Below are 23128 nucleotides of genomic sequence, written 5' to 3' on the forward strand. Positions count from 1 at the left end.
TTTAACTCTCCCTCCCACTCCACCGAGGACATGCAGGTCCTTGGACTCCTCCACCGGCAGAACATAACAACACAACGGCTGGAGGAGGAGCGCCTCATTTTCCGACTGGGAACCCTCCAACCACAAGGGATGAACTCAGATTTCTCCAGTTTCCTCATTTCCCCTCCCCCCACCTTGTCTCAGTCGGTTCTCTCAACTCAGCACCGCCCTCCTAACCTGCAATCTTCTTCCTAACCTCTCCGCCCCCACCCCACTCCGGCCTATCACCCTCACCTTGACCTCCTTCCACCTATCCCACCTCCATCGCCCCTCCCCCAAGTCCCTCCTCCCTACCTTTTATCTTAGCCTGCTTGGCACACTCTTCTCATTTCTGATGAAGGGCTTATGCCCGAAACGTCGAATTTCCTATTCCTTGGATGCTGCCTAACCTGCTGTGCTTTAACCAGCAACACATTTTCAACTGATAAGTTTCTCAACCCCATTTGCTTTCTCCCCACAGCCCTTGATCCCCTTGATACTCAAGAATCTACCTATCTCAGTATTAAATATGGTCAGTGACCTGGCCTCCTCCTATGGCAATGAATTCCACAGATTCACCACTCTCTGGCTGAAGAAGTTTCTCCTTATCTCTGTTTTAAAAGGTCTTCCTGTTATTCTCAGGGCTGTGCCCTTGGTCCTAGTGTCTCCTACCAATGGAAACATCTTTCCAACATCTATTCTGTCCAGGCTGTTCATTATTCTGTATGTTTCAATTAGATCACCCCGTCATCCTTATAAACACCATTGCGTATAGATCCACAGAGTCCTCAAATGTACCTCATATATTTAAGCTAATCATTCCTGGGACTATTTTCGTGAACCTTCTCTGAACATGCTCCAGGGCCAGTACATCCTTCCTAAGGTTTGGGTCCCAAAACTGCACACATTACTTCAGATGTGAACTGATCAGAGCCTTATAGAGCCTCACAAGTACATCTCTGCGTTTATATTCAAACTCTCTCAAATAAATACAATCATTGCATTTGTCTTCTGAGCAACTGACTCAACCTGCAAGTTTACCTTTGCTCTTCAGACTTCTGAATTTTCCCTCCATTTAGAAAATAATCCATGCCTCTATTTTTCCTAGCAAAGTGCATGGCCTGACACTTTCCCACGTTGTACTCCATCTGCTGGAACTTTGTCCACTCTCTCCTATCCTGTCCAAATGCTTCTGCACCCTTCCTGCCTCCTTAATGCTATCTGATCCTTTACCCATCTTTGTGAAGGCTGCAAATGTAGACAGAATGCCCTCAGTTCCTTCATCTAGATCATTCATGTATAAAGTGCAAAGTTGTGGTTCCTACACTGAGCCTTGCAGAACATCACTTGTCACTGGCTGCCATCCTGAGAAAGTCCCTTTTATCCCCACTCTCTGCTTTCTGCCAGACAGCCAAGCTTCTATCCATTGTTAGCACCTTGCCTCTGATCTTTATCTCACTTAGTAGCCTCCTGTACGACACCTTGTCATGGGCCTTCTTGAAGCCAGGTAGATAATATCTTTGATCTAACCTGCTCATTACTTCCTCAAGGAAAAGGTGGAACCCACAAAAACACATCAAATATTGCCCACTCCATTATGTATATGAGGGGATATATGCATAGTATCCAGCTTATTAAAAATCTGTATTGCACAGGATGTGGGTGTTGCTGTCTCGGTCAGCATTTATTTACCTTTGAGAAGGTAGTTGTGAGCCTTCAACTTGAATTGCCATAGTCCATGTGCTGTAGGAATACTTGAAGTGCTGTTACAGAGGGTGATCAAAGATTTTGACCCAGAAATCATTTTGTGGGTTGTGGTTTGTGGATTAAAGGTGATCTTGCAGCTTTGTGGCCTCTAGGTAATTTAAGTTGCAGGTTTGGAAGCTGCAGTTGAGTGCTTGAGACATTTGAGATAATCATAGGGTTAGATAAGATGGACAGTGAGAGCTTTTTGCCTTGGATGGCAATGGCTAGCATGAGGGCGGCACGGTGGCACAGTGGTTAGCACTGCTGCCTCACAGCGCCTGTAGACCCGGGTTCAATTCCCGACTCAGGCGACTGACTGTGTGGAGTTTGCACGTTCTCCCCGTGTCTGCGTGGGTTTCCTCCGGGTGCTCCGGTTTCCTCCCACAGTCCAAAGATGTGCGGGTCAGGTGAATTGGCCAAGCTAAATTGCCCATAGTGTTAGGTAAGGGGTAAATGTAGGGGTATGGGTGGGTTGCGCTTCGGCGGGTCGGTGTGGACTTGTTGGGCCGAAGGGCCTGTTTCCACACTGTAAGTCTAATCTAATCTAATCTAAATGGTGAAGGAGTAATGATTATAGTTCCAAGACTGGATAGTTTGTGGATTAAAGGTGATCTTGCAGCTTTGTGGCCTCTAGGTAATTTAAGTTGCAGGTTTGGAAGCTGCAGTTGAGTGCTTGAGACATTTGAGATAATCATAGGGTTAGATAGGATGGACAGTGAGAGCTTTTTGCCTTGGATGGCAATGGCTAGCATGAGGGGACATAGCTTTAAATTGAGAGGTGATAGATACAGGACAGATGTCAGAGGTAGTTTCTTTACTCTGAGATTAGTAGGGATGTGGAACGCACTGCCTGCAACAGTTGTAGACTCGCCAACTTTAAGGGCATTTAAATGGTCGTTGGATAATCATATGGAAGAGAATGGAATAGTGTAGGTTAGATCGGCTTCAGATTGGTTTACAGGTTGGCGCAACGTCGAGGGCTGAAGGGCTTGTATTGCGCTGTAATGTTATATGTTCTATGAGTTTTATTGAGTTGCTGCAGCACATCAGAACAAGAACAAAAGGACTATTCAACCCTTCAGCCTGTTTCGCATTCAATGAGATCATGGGTGATCTGTGCCCTAACTCCACATACCTGCCTGTTGCCCATATTCCTTATTACATTTGCTACAGAAAAATTTCAGATTTAAAATTAACAATTGATATAGCATCAACTGCTGTTTGAGAGTTCCAAACCGCTATCGTCCTTTTTGTACAGAAATGCTTCCTAACACCCCTCCTGAATGGTCTGGCTCTAATATTTTGACAATGTCCCATGATTCTGGAATGTCCAACCAGTGGAAATAGTTTATCTTTACTTGTTCCTGTTCATGTTTACCGTTTCCTGTTAATATCTTGAAGACTTTGATCAATACCCTCTTCAGCTTCTAAATTCTGGAGAAAACAGGCCTAATTTTACTATGAGTTCTCTTAAATGGTGCTAAATGTTGTGTACTCGTTGTTCTTATATCTTTGTTGAAGCTGGGCACAGCTCACCTGTAAAAAGGGATGTGAATGTAAGCCCAGACATCTGTGAGTGAGGGTAAAATCTAATTCCAGGAGCAAAATCAATGTTATTTGGGAAAATACATATGCCCTTAAGTATCAAGTTTATAGAAGCGGGGCATTGAATTGTATTTTAATGGCCATCCCTAACAGCATTGTTGGTGTACCTTTCGCAAATGGACTGCAGCAGTTCAAAAATGCAGCTCACCACCACCACTTTGGTGGACAAACTATGCTGGTCGAGCTAGCGAAGCCCATACTTTATGAATGAATAAAGAACCACTTGCGCTCCTAAGGGAGCAGACTGAAATTAATCATTGGGTTCAGAGAAATCTGTGTCTGTGTAAATTAATTGATACATAGGTACAAACCTTTAATTCCACTTTTACCTTTAATCATGTTACCTGGAACAGAATTGAACTGAAATATAAGAAAATTGTGCTTGTATTGCAACCTTAGTTCTCAGACTGAAAGTCTGCAACACTAATAACCTTACAATGTTAGCATCAGAATTTGAAGAAATATACTTAGCTTATTGACTAATAACACTGAAAAATTAACTTCTTGAAAATAATAATGCATGGAATAGCTAAGAGCTGGTCAGATGCTAGGAATTCTGCAGTGAAAAAGACCATAAGATTTAAGAATAGAAATAAGTCATTTAGCTTTTCAAATTTGCTCCACCTTTCAATGAGATCATGGCTGATCTGATAATCCTCAACTTTACTTTGCTATCTTATCTCATAGCCTTCGATTCCCTCACCAATTAAAAATCTGTCTACCTCAGCTTTAAATATTCAGCCTCCAACAGTCAAAGCATTTCATTAATTCACTACCTCTATAAATTCTTCCTCATCTCTTTCAAAAAGGTGACACTTTATTCTGAAATTTTGTAGCAGCACTATGTGCAATCTACAAGGCACACTGCAGAAATTCACTAAGGCCCCGTAGACAACACCTTTTTAACCCACATCAGCTACCATATAGAATGTAAGGGACGGCAGATTATTGGAAACACTATTACCTTCAAGCCACTCGCCATCCTCTCTTCGAAATATATTGTTGTTCCTTCGATGTTGCTTGGTCAAAGTCCTGGAACTCCCTCCCAAATGACATTGTGGTTGTAACTGTACCAAATGAACTGCCATGATTCAAGAAGGCAACTCACCACCACATTGAGGGCCATTAGAAATAGTCTGTCAGTGTTGATCCAGCCAGCCAGGCCTATATCTCAGGAGTGAATAAGGTAGTTACTAATTGTAAATTGATTTCATTTTAGTTGCAATCAATAGGCAGCATTGTAATGCTAATACTTTTGGTTCTTATTACTCAAGTGATGGTGTTGTCATGTTGTTAAATCTATTACTTGTTGATGCTTGTCCAAGAGCACACCAGCCAGTTGTCCAATTTGTGCTTGCTGTTTTGATGCATAATCCTGCTGCCCCTATCTCCTGCTCCCTTACATCTGAGGTTTTTGTTGGACTTGGCTACTTACTTACCTTTTGAATACTATTGTTGAATCTATAACCACTACCCCATCAGGGATCCAAGATGGCGGCGACTCAGCAAGTCTGAGTTTACAGTGCTCTTCCCAAAACCTGGGTAAAGTGAGTTACTCACCCCCACCACACTTACCAAACCACCCAAAAAAATTTTCTAACCTTAATTAGCTGTTTACTATTATATTTAAGCAGTTTAATATTAAGTGGATAATGAGTAAACCAAAGGGATCCCGCAGCTCTCAGAAAACAAAGACCCCTCCCCCACCCTCCTCTCCTCCTCCGGCTGCAGCTGATGTAAAAACAGGCCTTGAAGATGATTGCCAGGCTGGAAACGACACTCGTCAATTTCATCGCAGAATCCAGACAGAGATGGAATGCATTCGAAGAAAAGTTACAAAAGCACAGCGAGGCTCTCGAGGAATTACAGGGCCGAGTGGAGGGGGCGGAGCTAAAGGCCACGACCTCCGAGGCTGCAGCACAAACAGCTGCAGAACAGGTGCGAGCTCTGGAGCAGAGAGTCCGGGCCTTTGAAATCTACATGGATGACCTGGATAATAGAAATCGGAGAAAGAATATCCGTCTTCTGGGCCTCCCTGAACAAGAAGAGAAGGGACAGTTAGTAGTATTTCTGGAGCGATGGTTGCCCCAGCTTTTAAACCTGGGGGCTGAAACTGACCGGGTAAGGGTGGAGTGGGCCTACCGGGTCGCAGTACGCGGATCTGGCCCAAACCAGCGCCCACGCCCGGTCCTGTTCCGGCTGCAGAGTTATAGGGAGAGGCAGATACTCCTGGATGCCTCCAGAAATCTTGGAAAGGATCCTGAAGCTATGATTCATGAAGGATCCAAGATTATGTTATTTCAGGACTTCTCCCCGGCTTTGGCACGAAGGAGGAAGGCGTTTGGTGAGGTGAAGAAATGTCTAAGGAACTTAAATATTCAATACACCTTACGCTACCCAGCGACGTTATGCTTTACCCACGAAGGATCCGAGTATAATTTTAGATCACCAGAAGAGGCTAAGGAACTTTTAGACTCGTTTAAATAAATCGTAAGAGACAATTTATGTTGGCTTGCCTCTTCCACACTCCGTGGGGAGAAGTGGATACTTTACTCTACTTTACTTTTGCTTCTGGGAGCAGGGTTGTCTTCTCTTGCTATTTTATGTTATTATACTTAATTGTAATTTGTTGGAGTTGTAATTTTATAGTTATGTGTGTTTGTACGTGGCATTGATGTATCAGATATACTCAGGTATGGGTGGGGAGGGGTGGGGGTGGGGCGCTCACTGTCAACTCTAGCTCGGTATTATATCTAAATCCTATTAAGGAGCGCCCGGGTCAAGGGTGGGACACTGTTTGGGAGAGGATATGGTGGACCTTTAGAAAGGAAGTAAGGCCCCCTGAGAACAGGGGGGAGGATCTCCATTCAAACATGTTTTTTTTGCTCTTATTGTTTGGAAATAGTTTCCTTTTTATTATACTGTTATGAGTGTATTAGAGAACATTTTCTCTTGTTTGAAGGATGTAAGTGACTCAACTATACACTCTGGATAATTGTGGATTAGATTAGTAGTTAACTGAGTTTCATTGTTTTTCTTTCTTCTTTAGTATCATTCCTTTGAATTTTGATGATTATATATTTAAGATCTATTTTTATATTAATGTTTGTGCTTGAAAGTTCTGTTTATTTTTGTAAATCTGTCAAAATATTAAATTTCTAATAAAAATATCTTTAAAAAAAAAACCACTACCCCATCAGGAAATGCATTCCAAAATGTAACCACCCAGGGTGTGAAAAAAATATTTTCCTCACCTTGCCTCTGATCTTTTGTCAATTGCGTTAAATTTGTGTTCTCTTGACCCTTCACTCGAATGCAAAATAACTGCTAGTTACTTTGATGAATATTCAGTATGGCAGTGGGAGATTGACTTGCATGAAAATTATATTTCATGAATAGTTATTCCTAAATCTAAGTGCAGAGTAAGTCAATTGGGCAAGATGTTTAGGTCTCTTGGTTTATTAGAACTTTAATTTAAAATGATTTTTCTTTTGTGGTTTGCAGTGTTATAATGTTAAAGTATAAGTGCAGTAGAGGAAAACCATTCTCTGAAACTAAGTGTGAGCTGAGCAGTCACCTCTTCATGATCACTCCTGCCTTTTTCTTTCTCATTATAAAAAAATTACAATTAAACAGGAGTCTTATTTCCCCAACAGAGATATTGTGCATCATTTGTAAATGGAAACTGAATGCATTTATTGGAAAGTGAAACTGCATGTTGGCAATTTTCAACAAAGAACGGCAGAAGGTATTGTAACAATTACTTAACCATCGCTTGTGTCATGTGGTATCAGTTGACCATTGATTAGTTAATCGTACCCAACAGGCAGAAGATTAAATTGGAAGAGTAATACTATTCAGTCTATTATAATTCATTCAAAAGATGTATTTTTGGAACTGTGTGGAGATACTTCTAAGGCTGATACTGTAATATCAACAATGTATCTATCTCTGGCTTGAAGAGGTTTTTTGTGTAATCTCCAAATTTAGGTTCCTGAAATTCTGCATAGTTTTTGTGCAGACAGAAGCTAATAAAGAGAAGACAGTGTTCGGATAAAGATAAAAATCACACAACACCAGGTTATAGTCGCAACAGGTTTATTTGGAAGCATTAGCTTTTGGGATAAGTTGGGATAAAGGGATCTTTTTCAGGATGGTAATTCGTAACTAGTGGAGTGCCAGAAGGATCATTGTTGGGTCCACAGTTGTTGACTATATATATATTAATGAGCTAGATGACAGAACAAAATGCCACAATGTGAAGTTTACAGATGGCATAAATAGGTAGGAAGGCGCATAATGAGGATGACACATGGAGTCCACGGGGGATATAGACAGGTTAATTAAGTGGGCAAAATTTGACAGACTAACTATAATGTGGGAATACTTGAGGCTGTGCACTTCGGCAGGAAGAATGAAAGAGCTGAATGCCATTTAAATGGAGCGAGACTGCCGGGAGCTGCAGCACAGTAGAACTAGAATGTCAGAGGTGTGGAAATCTAAGCAGGCTGACAAGGGAAAGAGAAACAGGGACAGTAATAAAAGAACAAGTAAAATGCAAAAACAGTAGACAGGATAATCAAGAGCTAATATAAGTTACTAACAATATTAGTAGAAATAATAAACTAATGGGGCTAAAGATAGGCTTCCTGGTCCCGATGGCTTGCATCCTAGGATCCTAAAAATAGCTAGAGATAGTGCGCTGGTTGTAATTCTCCAAAGATCTGTGAATTCTGGAGAAGTGCCAGAGTATTGGAAAACTACCAGTGTGACACCCCTATTTTAAAAAAAGGAAGGAGGCAGAAAGCAGGTAATTGTGGAAAAATATTGTAATAAATTACTGAGAAAGTAATAGCAGATTTGGCAAATCATAATCAAATTAAGCAGGGTCAGTTTGGCTATTGAAAGGGAAATAATGTCTGACTGACTGAGTTTTTTGAAGAAGTATGAACCAGTGTGGATAGAGTGAATCCAGTGGAGATGTTATATTTGGACTTCCAGAAGGCATTTGACAAGGTACCTCAAAAATCATAAGAACCCATGGTATTGGAATTAATATATGGTGTGGATAGAGAATTGGTTAATGGTCAGGAGGCAGCAAGTGGAGATAAAGGGTACTTTTTCAGGTTGGGAACCTGTAACCAGTGGAGTTGCCCCGGGGTCAGTACTGGGACTGTAACTGTTTAAAAATATATTAATGCCTTGGAGGAAGGAGCAAATGTGCTATTGTCAGATTTGCAGATGACACAAAAATAGGTGGAAAGGCAAGTTGCAAAGGTGATTAAGAACAATTTAGAGAGAGAGGTTAATAAGTAAGTCAACAAAAAGTTGGCAAATGGTGTATAATGTTGGAAAATGTGGCATTCATCTTGGAAGATAGAGCAAAATAATTCTTGAATGAAAATAATATTTAATTAACTAAATAATTTAAGTAGTATTTACATTTGAAAAAGACCGTAGAAAGCTGCAGCACAAAAGGACTTGGGAGTACTTGTGCACCAAACAGTGAAAGCTAGCACATAGGTGCAGCAGTTATTCAGGGAGACTCATGGAATGTTGATCCTTATTTCAAGGGGGTTGGAGTACAAGCGTGGGGAAACCATACTGCAACTGTACAAGTTGCTAGTGAGGCACATCTGGAGTACAGTGAACAGTTTTGGTCCCCTTTTCTGAGGAAAGAGATTTCATGGGAGACAGATCAGGGAAGGTTGATGAGGATGATCGCTGATATTGATCAAAGGCTAAATGGGTTGGCACTCCATTCACTGGAGTTTAGAAGAATGAGAGAGCATCTGATTGAAATACAGCAAACATCATTTTAACCAGCACGCTTGATAAACCGAGAAAAATTATATACTTCAAATACTACGAAGCTTACTACTATAATTATTCTGCTCATTATTATAGTTTTTAAATTTATTTACCTAAATGTAAATGTACCTGTTCAACTGAATGGCCACTCAAAATATCAACAGTTGATTTAATCTTTCGTAAATTTATCCTTAAATATTGCAATTTACTACAATGTTAGAGTAGTCACTTGAATGACAAAGCTCACTGCCAGTAAGTTTTATTTCAGGCAAAGTTACATTATTATTTGTAATTTTATGTTGTAAATAAAATATATCAATGATATGTATACCCAGTGAATCACGTTTCTGTTACTTAATGTATTTACATTGATTATGTGGACCTCTTGATCAATCTAGCACATCCCTGGTACCGTAACTGCTCGTTAATAAAACATTTGCTGTAAAAAGGATTCTAAAGGGGCTTGACAGGGTCAATGCTTGGAGGATGATTTCCTTCATGAGAGAATCTAGGACCAGAGGGCATAATGGGTTGCCAAATTAAGACTGAGGTGAGGAGGAATTTCTTCTGAGGGTTGAGTGTCCTGTGAGAAAGTTGATTTACCTGGTTGTAACAGAATGAAACCTACAAATCAAAGGAAATAAATTTGGGGAAGAAATTATGGTCTGAAATCGTTGAACTCACTGAGGCCAGAAGGTTCGGAATTGAGATTATATTTGTGAACCTTATAGAAATGTTCTATAAAACCATCACTGAATCCTCATTTGGTCTCTCATTGAGAACAGAACGTGTGAGCAGTGAATATAGTGTGCCAAGTTGAAAGAAGTGCACGTATATTGCAGTTTCACCTCGATGGGATGTTTAGGGCCTGTGGCAGTGAAGACAGGGATATAGGAAAAAGGGCAGGATTTGCATTTCCTGCTCTTGCATAGAAATATGCCAAAAGAAAGGTTGGGCTATTGGGATGCTCAAGCAGTGTACCATATTGTTGTGAAGGGAATGCTGAGATGCTGTGAAAAAAAATCTGTTTAGCAATGGCCTTGCTTTCAGTTGGTAGAAATAGTCAGGCATAATAATTTGAACACTGAAGTTAAAGGAGTGAAAGATGTGGGCGAGTCTTGGTTTTACTCTCATTCCTCCTTTTAGTTTTGCTTTGAGACAGCAGCTGTGCAGCATTCACACCACCTCTCAATGCACCTATTGTTTCTCAACCTGTTCCTTTACAGGTTTGATCCTTCCCATTCATCTCTTTTATCATTTAATCTCTTCCACCCTATCACGTGCCACTCCTTTTGTGCTCTCTACAACCCTCTCCACTTCTTTTCATGCACTTCAAATTGTTTCCATTTCTAATTTTACCCAGTCGGATGAAAGGTCGTTGACCTGAATGATTAATTTTGTTCCTTCTCTGTGGATACAGACAAACCTGCTGAGTATTTTCTACTATTTTCTATTTCAAGTTGTCAGCACCTGCTTTATTTTGTTTGTATAATTTTTCACTGTGTTCTGGTTGGGAGTCTACAGTAAGAAATTAAAAATACTTTTTTTTCTTGTCGAACCTTTATTTCTATTTATTTTCTTTCTCTCGTTCTTGACATTAAGGGTGAGATAACTCACTTTAAAATCTCTTGAGACTTGGGGTGTCTTGCTCATTCGTTCACTCACTCATTAAATTTGCTCTGGGTATTTATGAAAGTGAAAAGGCACTAGGGATGTTAACTGGTGAACACGCATGTTAATGTATTTTCCTTTTCATCATACTGCTAATTACTTCATAGCATACCATTTCTTATGTTCCCCTCCAGTACAGTTTTTAACTAAAGGAAGTGAAAATGCCATATTCAGAATTGTCTATGCTTTGCACATGAAACATATTTGGCTGTGTCTCTGCTTGAGTAAACAAAAGTGTGTGAAAAGTGGAAAAACATGTTAGTTGAGTGATAACTGGTTTTCTGATTCTGCTGAAATCTCATTCTGAATTTCAGGGACATTTGCTCCTTCAAGCCTGCTCCATGATTCATTCGAAAAGGGTGGCACTGCAAAAGCGCCTGATTCATCATTTTCTGATGAAGAACTTAGGCCCGAAACATTGACTCTCACCAGACCTGCGCTTTTCCAGCGCCACACTCTTCAAATTTGACTCTCCTGTATCTGCAGTCCTATTTGCTTCTCCTTGAGGGAGATTTAAACAATCCTTGGATAAGCATATGGATGATGTTGGGGTAGTGTAGGAGGATGAGCTTAGACTAGTTCGCAGGCCGGCACAACATCAACGGCCGAAGGGCCTGTTCTGAGCAGTATTGTTCAATGTTCTATGCTCCACGATTCATCGGGGTTGTGGCCACTCATTGGCTTGTGTTCAAATATTAACAATTTAGCAAGAAAACTTTGGAAATATGCAGTAGTGTTTTCTTTTGAAAATAAATGTAATTTTCTTATTTAATTCAATTCAGAGAAATTTACATTCAGTTTATTAATTAAATTCACACAAGACTATATAAAGTCTGCAGTATATTTTGGATGTATCTGATTGCACATTCAGTAACAGTGTCTACCTATAATTAAGAGGGTATGTGTCAAAACAAAGTCCTAAATAAACCTCCGGGAACAATGTTTCTTGTGTTCTACCTTTGATACATTTCTATGCAAAATATATTAACCTATTATTATGTTTGTTTTTGATCATAGCTCCACTTATAACCTTTACTTGTTTGTCTCAGTCCTAGTGGGGAATACTGTGTTTGGTCCTTAATGTGATAAACCCCTGCTTGCCAGTGCCAAGAAGAATGGGCCAGGAAAGAGGAAAATATGACTTTTATGTTGGCTTGGCATTAGCTATTAGCTCCAGCATATTTATTGGAGGGAGTTTCATCTTGAAAAAGAAAGGTCTCCTTCGACTGGCCAAAAAAGGGTCAATGCGAGCAGGTGAGATTTTGTTTACAACAAAATTCCTCTAATAAGGTAGATTTTTTTGAACAATAAAGGAATTAAGGGATTTAGTGAGAGCGCGGGTAAGTGAATCTGAGTCCGTGAAAAGATCAGCCATGATCTTATTGCACAGCTTACTCCTGCTCCGAGCTCTTTTGTTTTAATAAAATGCTAATGTGCGAAATGAAGTTGTTTTGATTCACTATTCCTGGACCATCTTCTGAGGGTAGCTATGTTAAATGTGGTGTTGTCAGTGTTACCCCTGTAAATAATGTTTTTAAAATCCAGTTTTATTTTCATATGCACGCGGTACTTTCTGATGTAATGTCACTCGTTTTGAATAATTATGGCTGTGACAATTTATCTTGTGTGAAAACGCAGGTGGCTAAATGGTGAATGCTGAAAATTCATTCTGCACCTTAAGACATAATGAATTTATGCTGAACTATGTTTTATCTGGCAACTTAGTTGGAGACATCACTTCATAATATTATACAACACAAGGAAGCCATTTGGTTCATTGTACCCATGCCAGCTCCTTGAAAGAGCTATCGAGTTAATCTCATCTCAATGCTTTACCCACATAGCTCAAAGTTTTCTCTTACAAATGATCAAATTCCACTTTGATCACATTCATGGTACTGCATCCTTGGAATTCTTGTGCATTTTTTTTCTTAATCTGGCTCATTTTCTAATTGTAGGTTATTATTGTGCAACCAAAAAAAACCTTTCTCATTTATGTACCGAATTGTTGAATAAACAACTCTCATTTGAACTAATTTTCCATTTGCCTTCTCAATTCTAAAGAGAACATTTCCCGCTTCTCTAATCTCTCTACGTAACTGAAGCCTGAATTACTAGTCCTAGTAAATCATCTCTACATTCTCTATGAGGCCTAGAACTTGCTTCTTAAAGTGTGGTGGCTACAACGAGACTGTTATACTTGCTTTGCAGTTGTATTCTATTCCTTGGTTTATAAAGCCAAGGATTTTTTATGCTGTCAAAACAACGTTCTTGGTTTGTTCTGTCTCCTTCAAAGATATATATTCTTTTCATTTATCAGTACATCATTTAAATAGTCAATTCTACGATCACCTTTAATTTGTCTGATGAAGGGTCTAATTACTAACTTTGCTTCCATTGGAAGGACCACTTCAGACAGTCTTTGATTAATTCACAGTCTGGAGTATAAAAGTAATGACAGTCCAGACTGGTCTTGTTTTTGATCCCTCATCTGTTTTCAATAGCTGCTCAGTTGGAATGGTAGTATAATTAACTCCAGCATCTGTGTGCTAAGCTAACAACGTATCAACCAGGATGAAGAGAGGGAAGAATATGCTTAGCTGTGAAATACACAATATCATGCTGTTTGTCAATATGCAGTAAGTTCACACAGACACAAACCTAGGTGTTGAAGTATCATATGATGTCTGGTGTTCATGTTACTGGTATTTCAGCATGAGCATAGCTTTTTCTAGAGTAGTTTCAAAGGATGATCTGGAGGAAAAACCTAAGTCCATTCAGTATGTGAAGTGAAACTGTACTTGCTCTTTTTGTCAGCAAGGACAATTTTTCCCCTACTGTTGTAACTCTAGTTTCACTGGCATGAAGAGGATCAGTAGTATTAGAAAAGATTTCCTCAAAAATAAATTGAGGTAGGTGATTAAAAGATCTCCTGAATGGAAATCAAGATGTGGAGTTGCCAGTGTTGCCTACCCCATTCCAGTGTTAAAAATCTCTCAACACCAGGTTATAGTCCAACAAGACTATAATCTGGTGTTGTGTAATTTTTAACTGAATGGAAATTTGAGACTTACCTTTGATCAGTTTATTGGAAATGATGGAGATAAGAAACAGGAAGAAGAATGAGACGTTGTCAGCATGTTGCTACTTTCAGATAATGTACACTGCCTCACAATCTGTACCTGCTTATTTGTAGAAATGTCTTTCTAAACTAGAATTATTGTTGATTATTTAATTATTTCTGTGCAATTTTGTTTCTTCTGCGAACCCACAGGTCAGGGAGGACATGCATATCTCAAAGAGTGGCTATGGTGGGCTGGACTGTTGTCAAGTAAGTATGACAGCAATCTGGGTTTTCTGATTAATGGACTCGGCTGGCGTGTGCGCTTGCTCTCGTCTGATGAAAAAAATGAAACTATTAATTTCTCAAATATCAGTCTGAAAGTAAGCAGTCAGGAGAATGCAAAGATGCAACAAAAGCCTTTTTTAAAGAAGAAATGATTGGGCAAGAACATACAGAATATCATGTGCAGAAATGTGAAGTTATTCACTTTGACAAAAGGAGAATGTATTTTTAGAAGTGGCAGCTTGGGAAATAATGGTTTTCAAATGTATCTGGGGGCCTTTATATATGAATCACAGAAAGTTAACATGCAGATAATAGCAATTAGAAAAGCAAATGGTATTTTAAGTCTCAATTACAAAGGGAATGAAGTAAGAAAGTCTTACTGCAATTACATAGGAAGATTGGAAGGCCAAGACTGGAATGTTGTCATCATATTTCCGAACATATTTGACTTGGGAGGAATTATAGGAGAGGTTCTCTAGGCTTATACCTGGACTAAAGAGATTATCCCAAGAGTGGAGGTTGAGCGGAGTAGATTATTCCTTAGTGAGAGGTGATCTCATTAAACTATACAAAATTATTGAGATACTGCTTAGCAAGATTGATGTGAGAATAGTGTTTTCTTCAGCTTAGAGAATCTAGAAAGTGGTGTACATTGGCATTTAGGAGTGAGATGAGGGAAAATGTCTTCAATCTGTGAATCTTGGAATGTTCTGTACAGAAGGGCAGATGCTCCACCATTGTGTTTTCGAGTATGACATCAACCGACTTGGATACTAAGGGAATTGAAGGGGTGTGGGAGGTTATATCTGAGGTGGAATATCAACCATGGTCTTACTAAATCATCCACAGGCTCAAGAGTCCAAATGGTCTGCTGGTGAATCTGATATGTTCTTATTAAAGAAATGTTCCTTCAGCAGCACCTAGTACCTTTCCTAACACCTGTTGTGGTTCTGTTTGCCGAGCTGGGAGTTTGTGTTGCAAACGTTTCATCCCCTTTCTAGGTGACATCCTCAGTGCTTGGGAGCCTCCTGTGAAGCGCTTCTGTGATGTTTCCTCCGGCATTTATAGTGGCTTGTCTCTGCCGCTTCCGGTTGTCAGTTCTTGCTGTCTGCTGCAGTGGTCCAGGTCGATGTGTTTGTTGATAGAATCTGTGGATGAGTGCTATGCCTCTAGGAATTCCCTGGCTGTTCTCTGTTTGGCTTGCGCTATAATAGTAGTGTTGTCCCAGTCAAATTCATGTTGCTTGTCATCTGCGTGTGTGGCTACTAAGGATAGCTGGTCGTGTCGTTTCGTGGCTAGTTGGTGTTCGTGGATGCGGGTTTTTAGCTGTCTTTCTGTTTGTCCTATGTAGTGCTTTGTGTAGTCCTTGCATGGGGTTTTTGTACACTACATTGGTTTGGCTCATGCTGAGTATCGGGTCCTTCGTTCTGGTGAGTTGTTGTCTGAGAGTGGCTGTTGGTTTGTGTGCTGTTATGAGACCTAGTGGTCGCAGCAGTCTGGCTGTCAGTTCGGAAATGCTCCTGATGTATGGTAGTGTGGCTAGTCCTTTGGGTTGCGGCATGTCCTCGTTCCGTTGTCTTGTCAGGAGGCTCCCAAGCACTGAGGATGTCACCTAGACAGGGGCCGAAACGTTTGCAACACAAACTCCCAGCTTGGCGAACAGAACCACAGCAACGAGCACCCGAGCTACAAAGCTTCTCCCAAACTTTCCTAACACCTGTTCTTATGTGGAATTTGTCAATTGGTTATTATGGGAATCTGAGCTGAGCTTGATTCTGTCCATACCAGTCTTAGCATTGTTGGATTATGATCATGAGCAATCTGGATGATTCTCCCTTTTCTAATCTAGAATTACTCAGGAAATTTCTGTGCAACCGCACTCAGGTCATTTAACTTAAAAACAAAGGCTCCAGTCTAGGAAATGCCTTGGATTAAAGGGCAAAACGGTGGCTCAGTGGTTTGCACTGCTGCCGCACAGCACCATGGGCCCAAGTTTGATTCCATCCTCAGGCGATTGTGTGTTGAGTTTGTACATCCTCCCTGTGTCTGTGGCAGTTTCCTCTGGTTGTTGTGATTTCCTTGCTCAGACCAAAGGCTGTACTAAATTGCCCCAAGTGTCCAGGGATGTGCAGGCTAGGTGGGTTAGCAATGGGAAATAAATGGTTACAGGTAGAGGGTTGGGTCTGAATGGAATGCTTTTTGGGGGAGGTTGGGGTTGGTGTAAACATGATGGGCTGAATGTTTCCACAATGTCGGGATTTAATGAAATTGGTTGCTATTTAGCCAGCTATTCACATAACTGTTTCATATCAATTTGAAACTATTTTAATAGAGTTAATGCTGTACATTATGGATGTTTGTAATGCAGTTTTAGTGATTGTGTTAGATGTTGAAAATGTTCCAGTTTAATCTGAATTGTAAATCAAGCCTTGATTACTCACTAAGTCTTGTTTGAACATAATTGCTGTAATTTGTGACTGTAAACAAAATGTTGTCATGTTATTATAAAATTACTTTTAATACTCTGTTCGCTGTGTAGGCTTAAATAATTTCAAGCTAAATGCAGATTTTGTGCTTTGCTATTTTAATTAGGCCTGAGAGTCACTAGTTTCTGGTTTCAAGTACAGCACTAGGATCCAAAAGTCAAGGCTATCACTCCACTGTAGTACTGTGAGCATGATGCTATGATGGAGGTGCCATCTATTAAATGAGATGTTTAAACCATGCTCTCAGTCTGCTTGGATGGTGTGTATAATTTCAAAGAAGGATGATAGAGTTAATCCCTGGTGCTTTTGCCAATGTTTATTCCTCAATCAACATCGCAAGAAGTAAAGTCACCATAGTCCCAGGGAGCCAAAAATAGACACTGGTTATCATCACATTGTTGTTTGGGTGTTGCACAAATTGGATCCCGCCTTTGTTTCATCACAAGGGAAGCATTTTTTAAAAATACTATACTTTATTAGCTATAGAAGCTTTGAGACATCTAGTCACCATGAAAAATGTTACAAAAATACAAATCTTTCTTTTTAGGTCATATCAGCTCTGCTTTGTACCCACCCAAGGATATAAATGTCTTTGTCTATTTAGAAAGGTTTTTAAAAATCCTCGATAGGCTGCACAATCTAAGTAGGATGGAATATTTGAGGCCAAATGTAATTTTTGCAGCTATTCATTGTTTTATTAAATTATAATACATTTCGTACTATTAAAGTTAAAGTGCAGCTGAAAAGATATCAAGAATTTTAACTGACTTCTTTGTCTCATTGCAGTGGGTGCTGGAGAAGCTGCTAACTTTGCTGCATATGCCTTTGCTCCAGCAACGTTAGTGACACCATTGGGAGCTCTTAGTGTTCTCGTAAGGTAGGCATATTGTTGCTGCACATCAGAAAAAAAAAGTAGCAAATCTTAGTGAAAAATATGACCCCCAATCAATATAGTATGAAATTACAGCTTACAACATTTTCATATACAGAACAACCTCTATTGTCCGCACAAGACAGATGGGGAGTATTTTGTTCAGATAACGTTTTTATGGGACCTTGAAATCTTGATCGGATAATCTGAAATTCGGGTAATTGACCTTCGGATAACCGAGGTTGTTCTGTAGCTTCTCTCTGGCAGGTTTGGGTCTCCTTCAAAGCAGGGCACAAATTATCGCTCCTCTCTGCAAAGACACTTGGCAAATCAGAATCTGGGAGCAGACTGGATGTTGATCTGTGGACACACAGGCTGGTTCTTGAATGCACACAGGGCTTAAAAGCTTATTAATTGCTGATGGATTTTCGTGTATTTTAATGCACGTTGGACCACGTGCAAACCATGAGTGTCCATAGCAAATGAAAATTTGCTTATCATAATTGTCAGACTGTACCCAATCAGGATGAAGCTGTTAATTAGCTCAATTAAGTATTGAGATGCAGCTAAAAGGCATCTGGTTACAGGTACAAACATGTCTTTTCTACCTTAGTGAGATCATATTTGTGTGCATTTATCTTGGGAAAAATATTTTCCCTCTCTTGCACAGTATTTTAATATTTATATAATGTGAAATCTGTCATCTTCCAAAACAGGAGTGAACTCTACAACAGCATGAATGTAGGCAAAAGATGGCCATGGTTTTTTGTTGGTGTCTCCTGTCCTGTGGCACTTGAATCGCAGTACTGAACAATTTTTGAACTTTAATTGTGGTCAAATAACTGTTTTGTTTTTGAGTTTACTTCAAACATAATGTTTACATTCCTCTTATATGTTGGGGTTCTGTTTCCATAGTGCTGTCTTGTCGTCATACTTTCTGAATGAGAGACTTAACCTCCATGGCAAGCTTGGTTGTTTTCTAAGTATTGTTGGTTCTACTGTTATGGTAATACATGCTCCACAAGAGGAAGAGGTGGAAACTATTCAGGAGATGGCCATTAAACTTAAAGATCCAGGTATAGTATCCACTTGTACTTCTAGCCTATTTATTTCATATTTAATTTAAATAAGGCATAGCTTTGGTTCATTGAGTAGCACCCTTGTTTCTGAGCAGAAAGCTGTGGGTTCAAGTTCCAGTCTAGAATCTTGAGTAGAAAATCTAAGCAGTGACACTCCTAGAAGCAGTATTGAGGAAGGGCTGTGCTTACAAAAGTCATATCAAACTTGAAAAGTTAATTCTCTCTTCTCTCACCGCTCCCCCCCCCCCCAAGGTAGCTGGCAGTTTATCTGATTGTTGCTTCTGCGACCTTCCTATAAGCAGTTTAGCCTTTTTCTTTCCTTCCTTCCTTCCTTCCTTGTAGTAAAACAATGGCAGTGACAACACTTCAGAAATAATAAATTGGCTGCTGAGCACTTTTCAATGCCCCAGGTTGGTGAAAGGTGTTAGAAGTGGGAATACTAATTTCTTAAACTTAGCTAAATAAGACAAAATGCAATCGAAAACAATAAGTAGTTTCCTTTCACTTAATACCTCTTGGTTTGTTTTTGTTTTGACCTTTGGGCGGCACAGTGGTTAGCACTGCTGCCTCACAGCGCCTGGGACCCGGGTTCAATTCCTGACTCAGGCGACAGACTGTGTGGAGTTTGCATTTTCTCCCCGTGTCTGGGTGCTCCGGTTTCCTCCCACATTCCAAAGATGTGCGGGTCAGGTGAATTGGCCATGTTAAATTGCCTGTAGTGGTAAGGGGTAAATGTAGGGGCATGGGTGGGTTGCGCTTCGGCAGGTCGGTGTGGACTTGTTGGGCCGAAGGGCCTGTTTCCACACTGTAAATAATCTAATCTAATCTAAATATAAAGGCCATAATCAGGGCTATAGTAATCATTTTAAATATGGTCATGTGATTTGCTTTGAGAGGAAATCTGCTTAACTTGAATGAGAACAGACAACCCATGGACCTGTCATCCTCATGGAGAAATGAGACAAAACTCTTCTTTCTGACAGCTGAAACAACATTTATAAAGTGTCATTAACGTGGTCAAATGTTAAATCATGGTCACAGCTTTGTGATATAGTTATTAGATAGATGTATCAGTAAATCACAACGGTGGCATGAGGATAGGTGACCAAATAAAGGCTAAAACAGTAGGGTTTAAAGAGTGACTTAAAGGAGAAAAGAGACTTTAGGGAGGACTTCCTGAGCAAGGGACTGGATAATAGAGAAGTGAAGGAAATCTGGAATCGCAAGAATCGGTCATTTAAAGAGCACAGAAGTTTGATTGTTGTGGGACAGGAGGAGTTTAGAGATAGCGGGTCAGGGCATGGAGGGACTGACATACGAGGATTTCATGTCGGTCAAGGAGTAAATAGGAGGCATGGCTAGTAGGTTTGCAGATGACACCAAAATTGGTGGCATTGTGGACAGTGAAGAAAGTTATCTAAAATTACAAAGGGGTCTTGAACTGTTGAGCCAATGGACTGAGGTCTGTTAGACGAGTTTAATTTAGATAAATGGGAGGTATTGCATTTTAGTATGATGAACAAGGGCAAGACTTACACAGTTATTGGTTGGGCCCTGGGTAGTGTTGTCAAACAGCGACCTGGGATTTCAGGTGCATAGTTCTTTGAAAGTTGCTTCACAGCTGGACCGGGTGGTTACGAAGGCATTTAGCATGCTTGCCTTCATCACCCGGACTGTACAGTATAGGAGTGTGATGTCAGATTGAGGTTGTATAGGATGTTGGCAAGCCATTTTTGGGAGCACTGAGTACAGTTCTGATTGTCCTATTATAGAAATGATATTATTAAATTAGAGAGGATTCAGAAGATATTTACAAGGATGTTGCCAGTTCTGGAGGGTTTGAGCTATAAGGAGAGGCTGGATGAGCTGGGATGTTTTTCACTGGAGCATTGGAGGTTATAAAATCATGAAGGACTTTGATAAGGTGAGTAGCAAAGGTCTTTTCCCTAAGGTAGGGGGCTTTAAAACTAGTGGGCATATCTTTAGGTGAGAGGAGTAGCAGATGGAGTTTAAATTAGGTAAATGTTAGATGCTGCACATTGGAAAGTCAAATCAGGGCAGGACTTATGTACTTAATGGAAGTTGCCGGAGAGAGTTGCTGAACAGGTTCGTAGTTCTTGTACAGGTTCGTAGTTCTTTGAAAGTGGAGTTGCAGGTAGATAGAGTGGAGGCGGCGTTTGGTATGCTTGCGCGGCGTTTGGTATGCTTGCCTTTATTAGTGCATCGTGTACAGGAATTGGTAGGTTGTGTTGTGGCTGTACAGGACATCGATTAGGCCACTTTTGGAATACTGCATGCAATTCTGATCTCCCTCCTGTAGGAAGAATGTTGTGAATCTTGAGTTCAGAAAAGATTTATAAGGATGTTACCAGGGTTGGAGGGTTTGAGCTATAGGGAGAGGCTGGATAAACTGGGGCTGTTTTCCCTGGAGCATCAGAGGCTGAGGGGTGGCTTTTTACAGGTTTAAAGAATCATAAGGGGCGTGGATACGGTGAATAGATAAGGTCTTTTCTCAGGGGTCAAGGAATCCAGAGTTAGAGAGTATAAGTTTAACATGAGAGGGGACAGATTTAAAAGGAACTTGAGGGGCAACTTTTTCATGCAGAGGGTGGAGCATGTATGGAACGAGCTGTTAGAGGAAGTGGTGGAGGCTAGTACAACTACAACATTTAACAGGCATCTGGATTGTAATATGAATAGGAAGGGTTCAGAGGGAGATGCTGGCAAACGGGATTGGATTAGGTCAGGATATCTGGTTGGCATGGATGAGTTAGCAACTTTTTCACACGGGGTGGTTTGTATGTGGAATGACCTTTCAGACGAAATGGTAGATGCAGGTACAGTTACAACGTTTAAAAGATATTTGGATTGATATGTGAATAGGCTCGGTTTAGTGTTATGGGCCAGTGTAGGTCACTGGGACAAATTTAGTTTGAGAACATAATCAACATGGTCTGGTTGAGAAGGCTTTGTTCAAAGTCTTCGTGTATCTTTATTTCAGAGCTGCTGATACTCTGGTGTTTGAGTTTGGTTTGATAAGATTCTGATCATATGAGTCACAAATATGCAGTCCTTCATAGAATCATACTGTTTCCAATCAGGGAGAAAGGGATGAAGAAAGAGCAGGCCATTATCTACCTTCTCTCAAAACTGAGGATTTCAAACATTGTTCCTATTAACCCCAAAAGGAGAAAAACCAAGATATTAAATTCTGACTTTTTTCCTCTCTTTCAGGTTTTGTGGTGTTTGCAACTTTTGTCATCACTGTTTCCCTGATTCTTATTTTTGTTGTTGGACCTCGTCATGGGCAGACTAATATCCTGGTTTACATAACCATCTGTTCAGTAATCGGCGCACTCTCTGTTTCCTGTGTGAAGGGCCTCGGTATTGCTATTAAGGAACTGTTTGCTGGGAAACCTGTACTTACCTACTCATTGTCATGGATCCTTTTGCTGAGCCTTATAGCTTGTGTAAGCACTCAAATTAACTACTTGAACAAGGCATTGGATATTTTCAACACTTCCTTGGTGACTCCCATTTATTATGTATTCTTCACTACATCTGTTTTGACATGTTCTGCTATTCTTTTTAAAGAGTGGTATCATATGGAAAATGATGACATCATTGGCACACTGAGTGGCTTCTTCACCATTATAGTTGGCATCTTTTTGTTGCATGCCTTTAAAGATATCAACTTAACATTGGCAACTTTGCCAGTGTTCATGAGAAAGGAGGAGAAGGGATTCGCAGCGAATGGGAGTGTACATTATGAGCGATTAGACCACAGTGTGGAAAATGATAGCTGTGCTGAGAGTTCGGACATACACTCCTCAGATACAGTTTCCTCCAGAAGAAATGGAAATATGATCACCATGTGAGAACTGGAAAACAAAATGTTAACAGATAAAGGAAAAGCACTGCCCTGTCTATAGTAACTCTGCTGTCATAGTTACCAGAATTGAGCTGCTTGTAAAAGGTCATCTGTGTTGGTGACTTCACTTATTGTAAAGGACTGTCTCTAGGGACAATCATTTTTCCATCAGTGTGATTGGGATGGACCAAGGGTTATTAAATTACATTTTTATTTGCCTTATTTTTTCATGGCTCTTTTTTTTTAAAACCTCCTTTAAATGATGCATTGTGGCTTACATGGTTTAAACAACTACAAGAAGGAAAAATCACCATGTAACAGTGTACATATGCCCATTATTTTAAATATTTTTTGAAAACAACATTGTACTTTATGCACTGAGGGTTTTAATTTTAAATGTTTGAAATAAAATTCTTTCGGATTTGCCTTTTCTTCATATAGCTACAGTGTATTGGAGAGAAAGCAACTTTAAGTATTCAGGTCAGGGTTCCACAAATGGAAAATACACACAAGAACAGACTCTGCGGGTTTGTGTTTAAAATAAGCCTTTGCAGATGTACATTAGTTCCTAAAATTAGTCTTTGTTTCCTTATGAATATCTACACCATAAAATTTGAGCCT

The 23128-nt window shown here is 40.1% G+C and overlaps 1 protein-coding gene across 3 annotated transcripts in view; it reads left to right on the forward strand.

Moving 5' to 3' along the window:
- The window catches only part of nipa2 (NIPA magnesium transporter 2), a 44700-nt gene extending 21975 nt beyond the window's left edge, over positions 1-22725 (forward strand). The window contains exons 2-7 of one of the 3 annotated variants that reach the window (XM_060826840.1): positions 7026-7117; positions 11901-12105; positions 14126-14182; positions 17473-17563; positions 18473-18633; positions 21871-22725. In XM_060826840.1, coding sequence (XP_060682823.1) covers positions 11967-12105; positions 14126-14182; positions 17473-17563; positions 18473-18633; positions 21871-22514 — 1092 coding nt within the window. In that variant the 5' untranslated portion in view covers positions 7026-7117; positions 11901-11966 and the 3' untranslated portion in view covers positions 22515-22725. The remainder of the gene's footprint in view (positions 1-7025; positions 7118-11900; positions 12106-14125; positions 14183-17472; positions 17564-18472; positions 18634-21870) is intronic. The other 2 variants (XM_060826841.1, XM_060826842.1) reach the window with 2 other exon arrangements.
- Positions 22726-23128: the final 403 nt, after the last annotated feature.

The sequence above is a fragment of the Hemiscyllium ocellatum genome, chromosome 6 (assembly GCF_020745735.1).
Source record: "Hemiscyllium ocellatum isolate sHemOce1 chromosome 6, sHemOce1.pat.X.cur, whole genome shotgun sequence".
NCBI lineage: Eukaryota > Metazoa > Chordata > Chondrichthyes > Orectolobiformes > Hemiscylliidae > Hemiscyllium > Hemiscyllium ocellatum.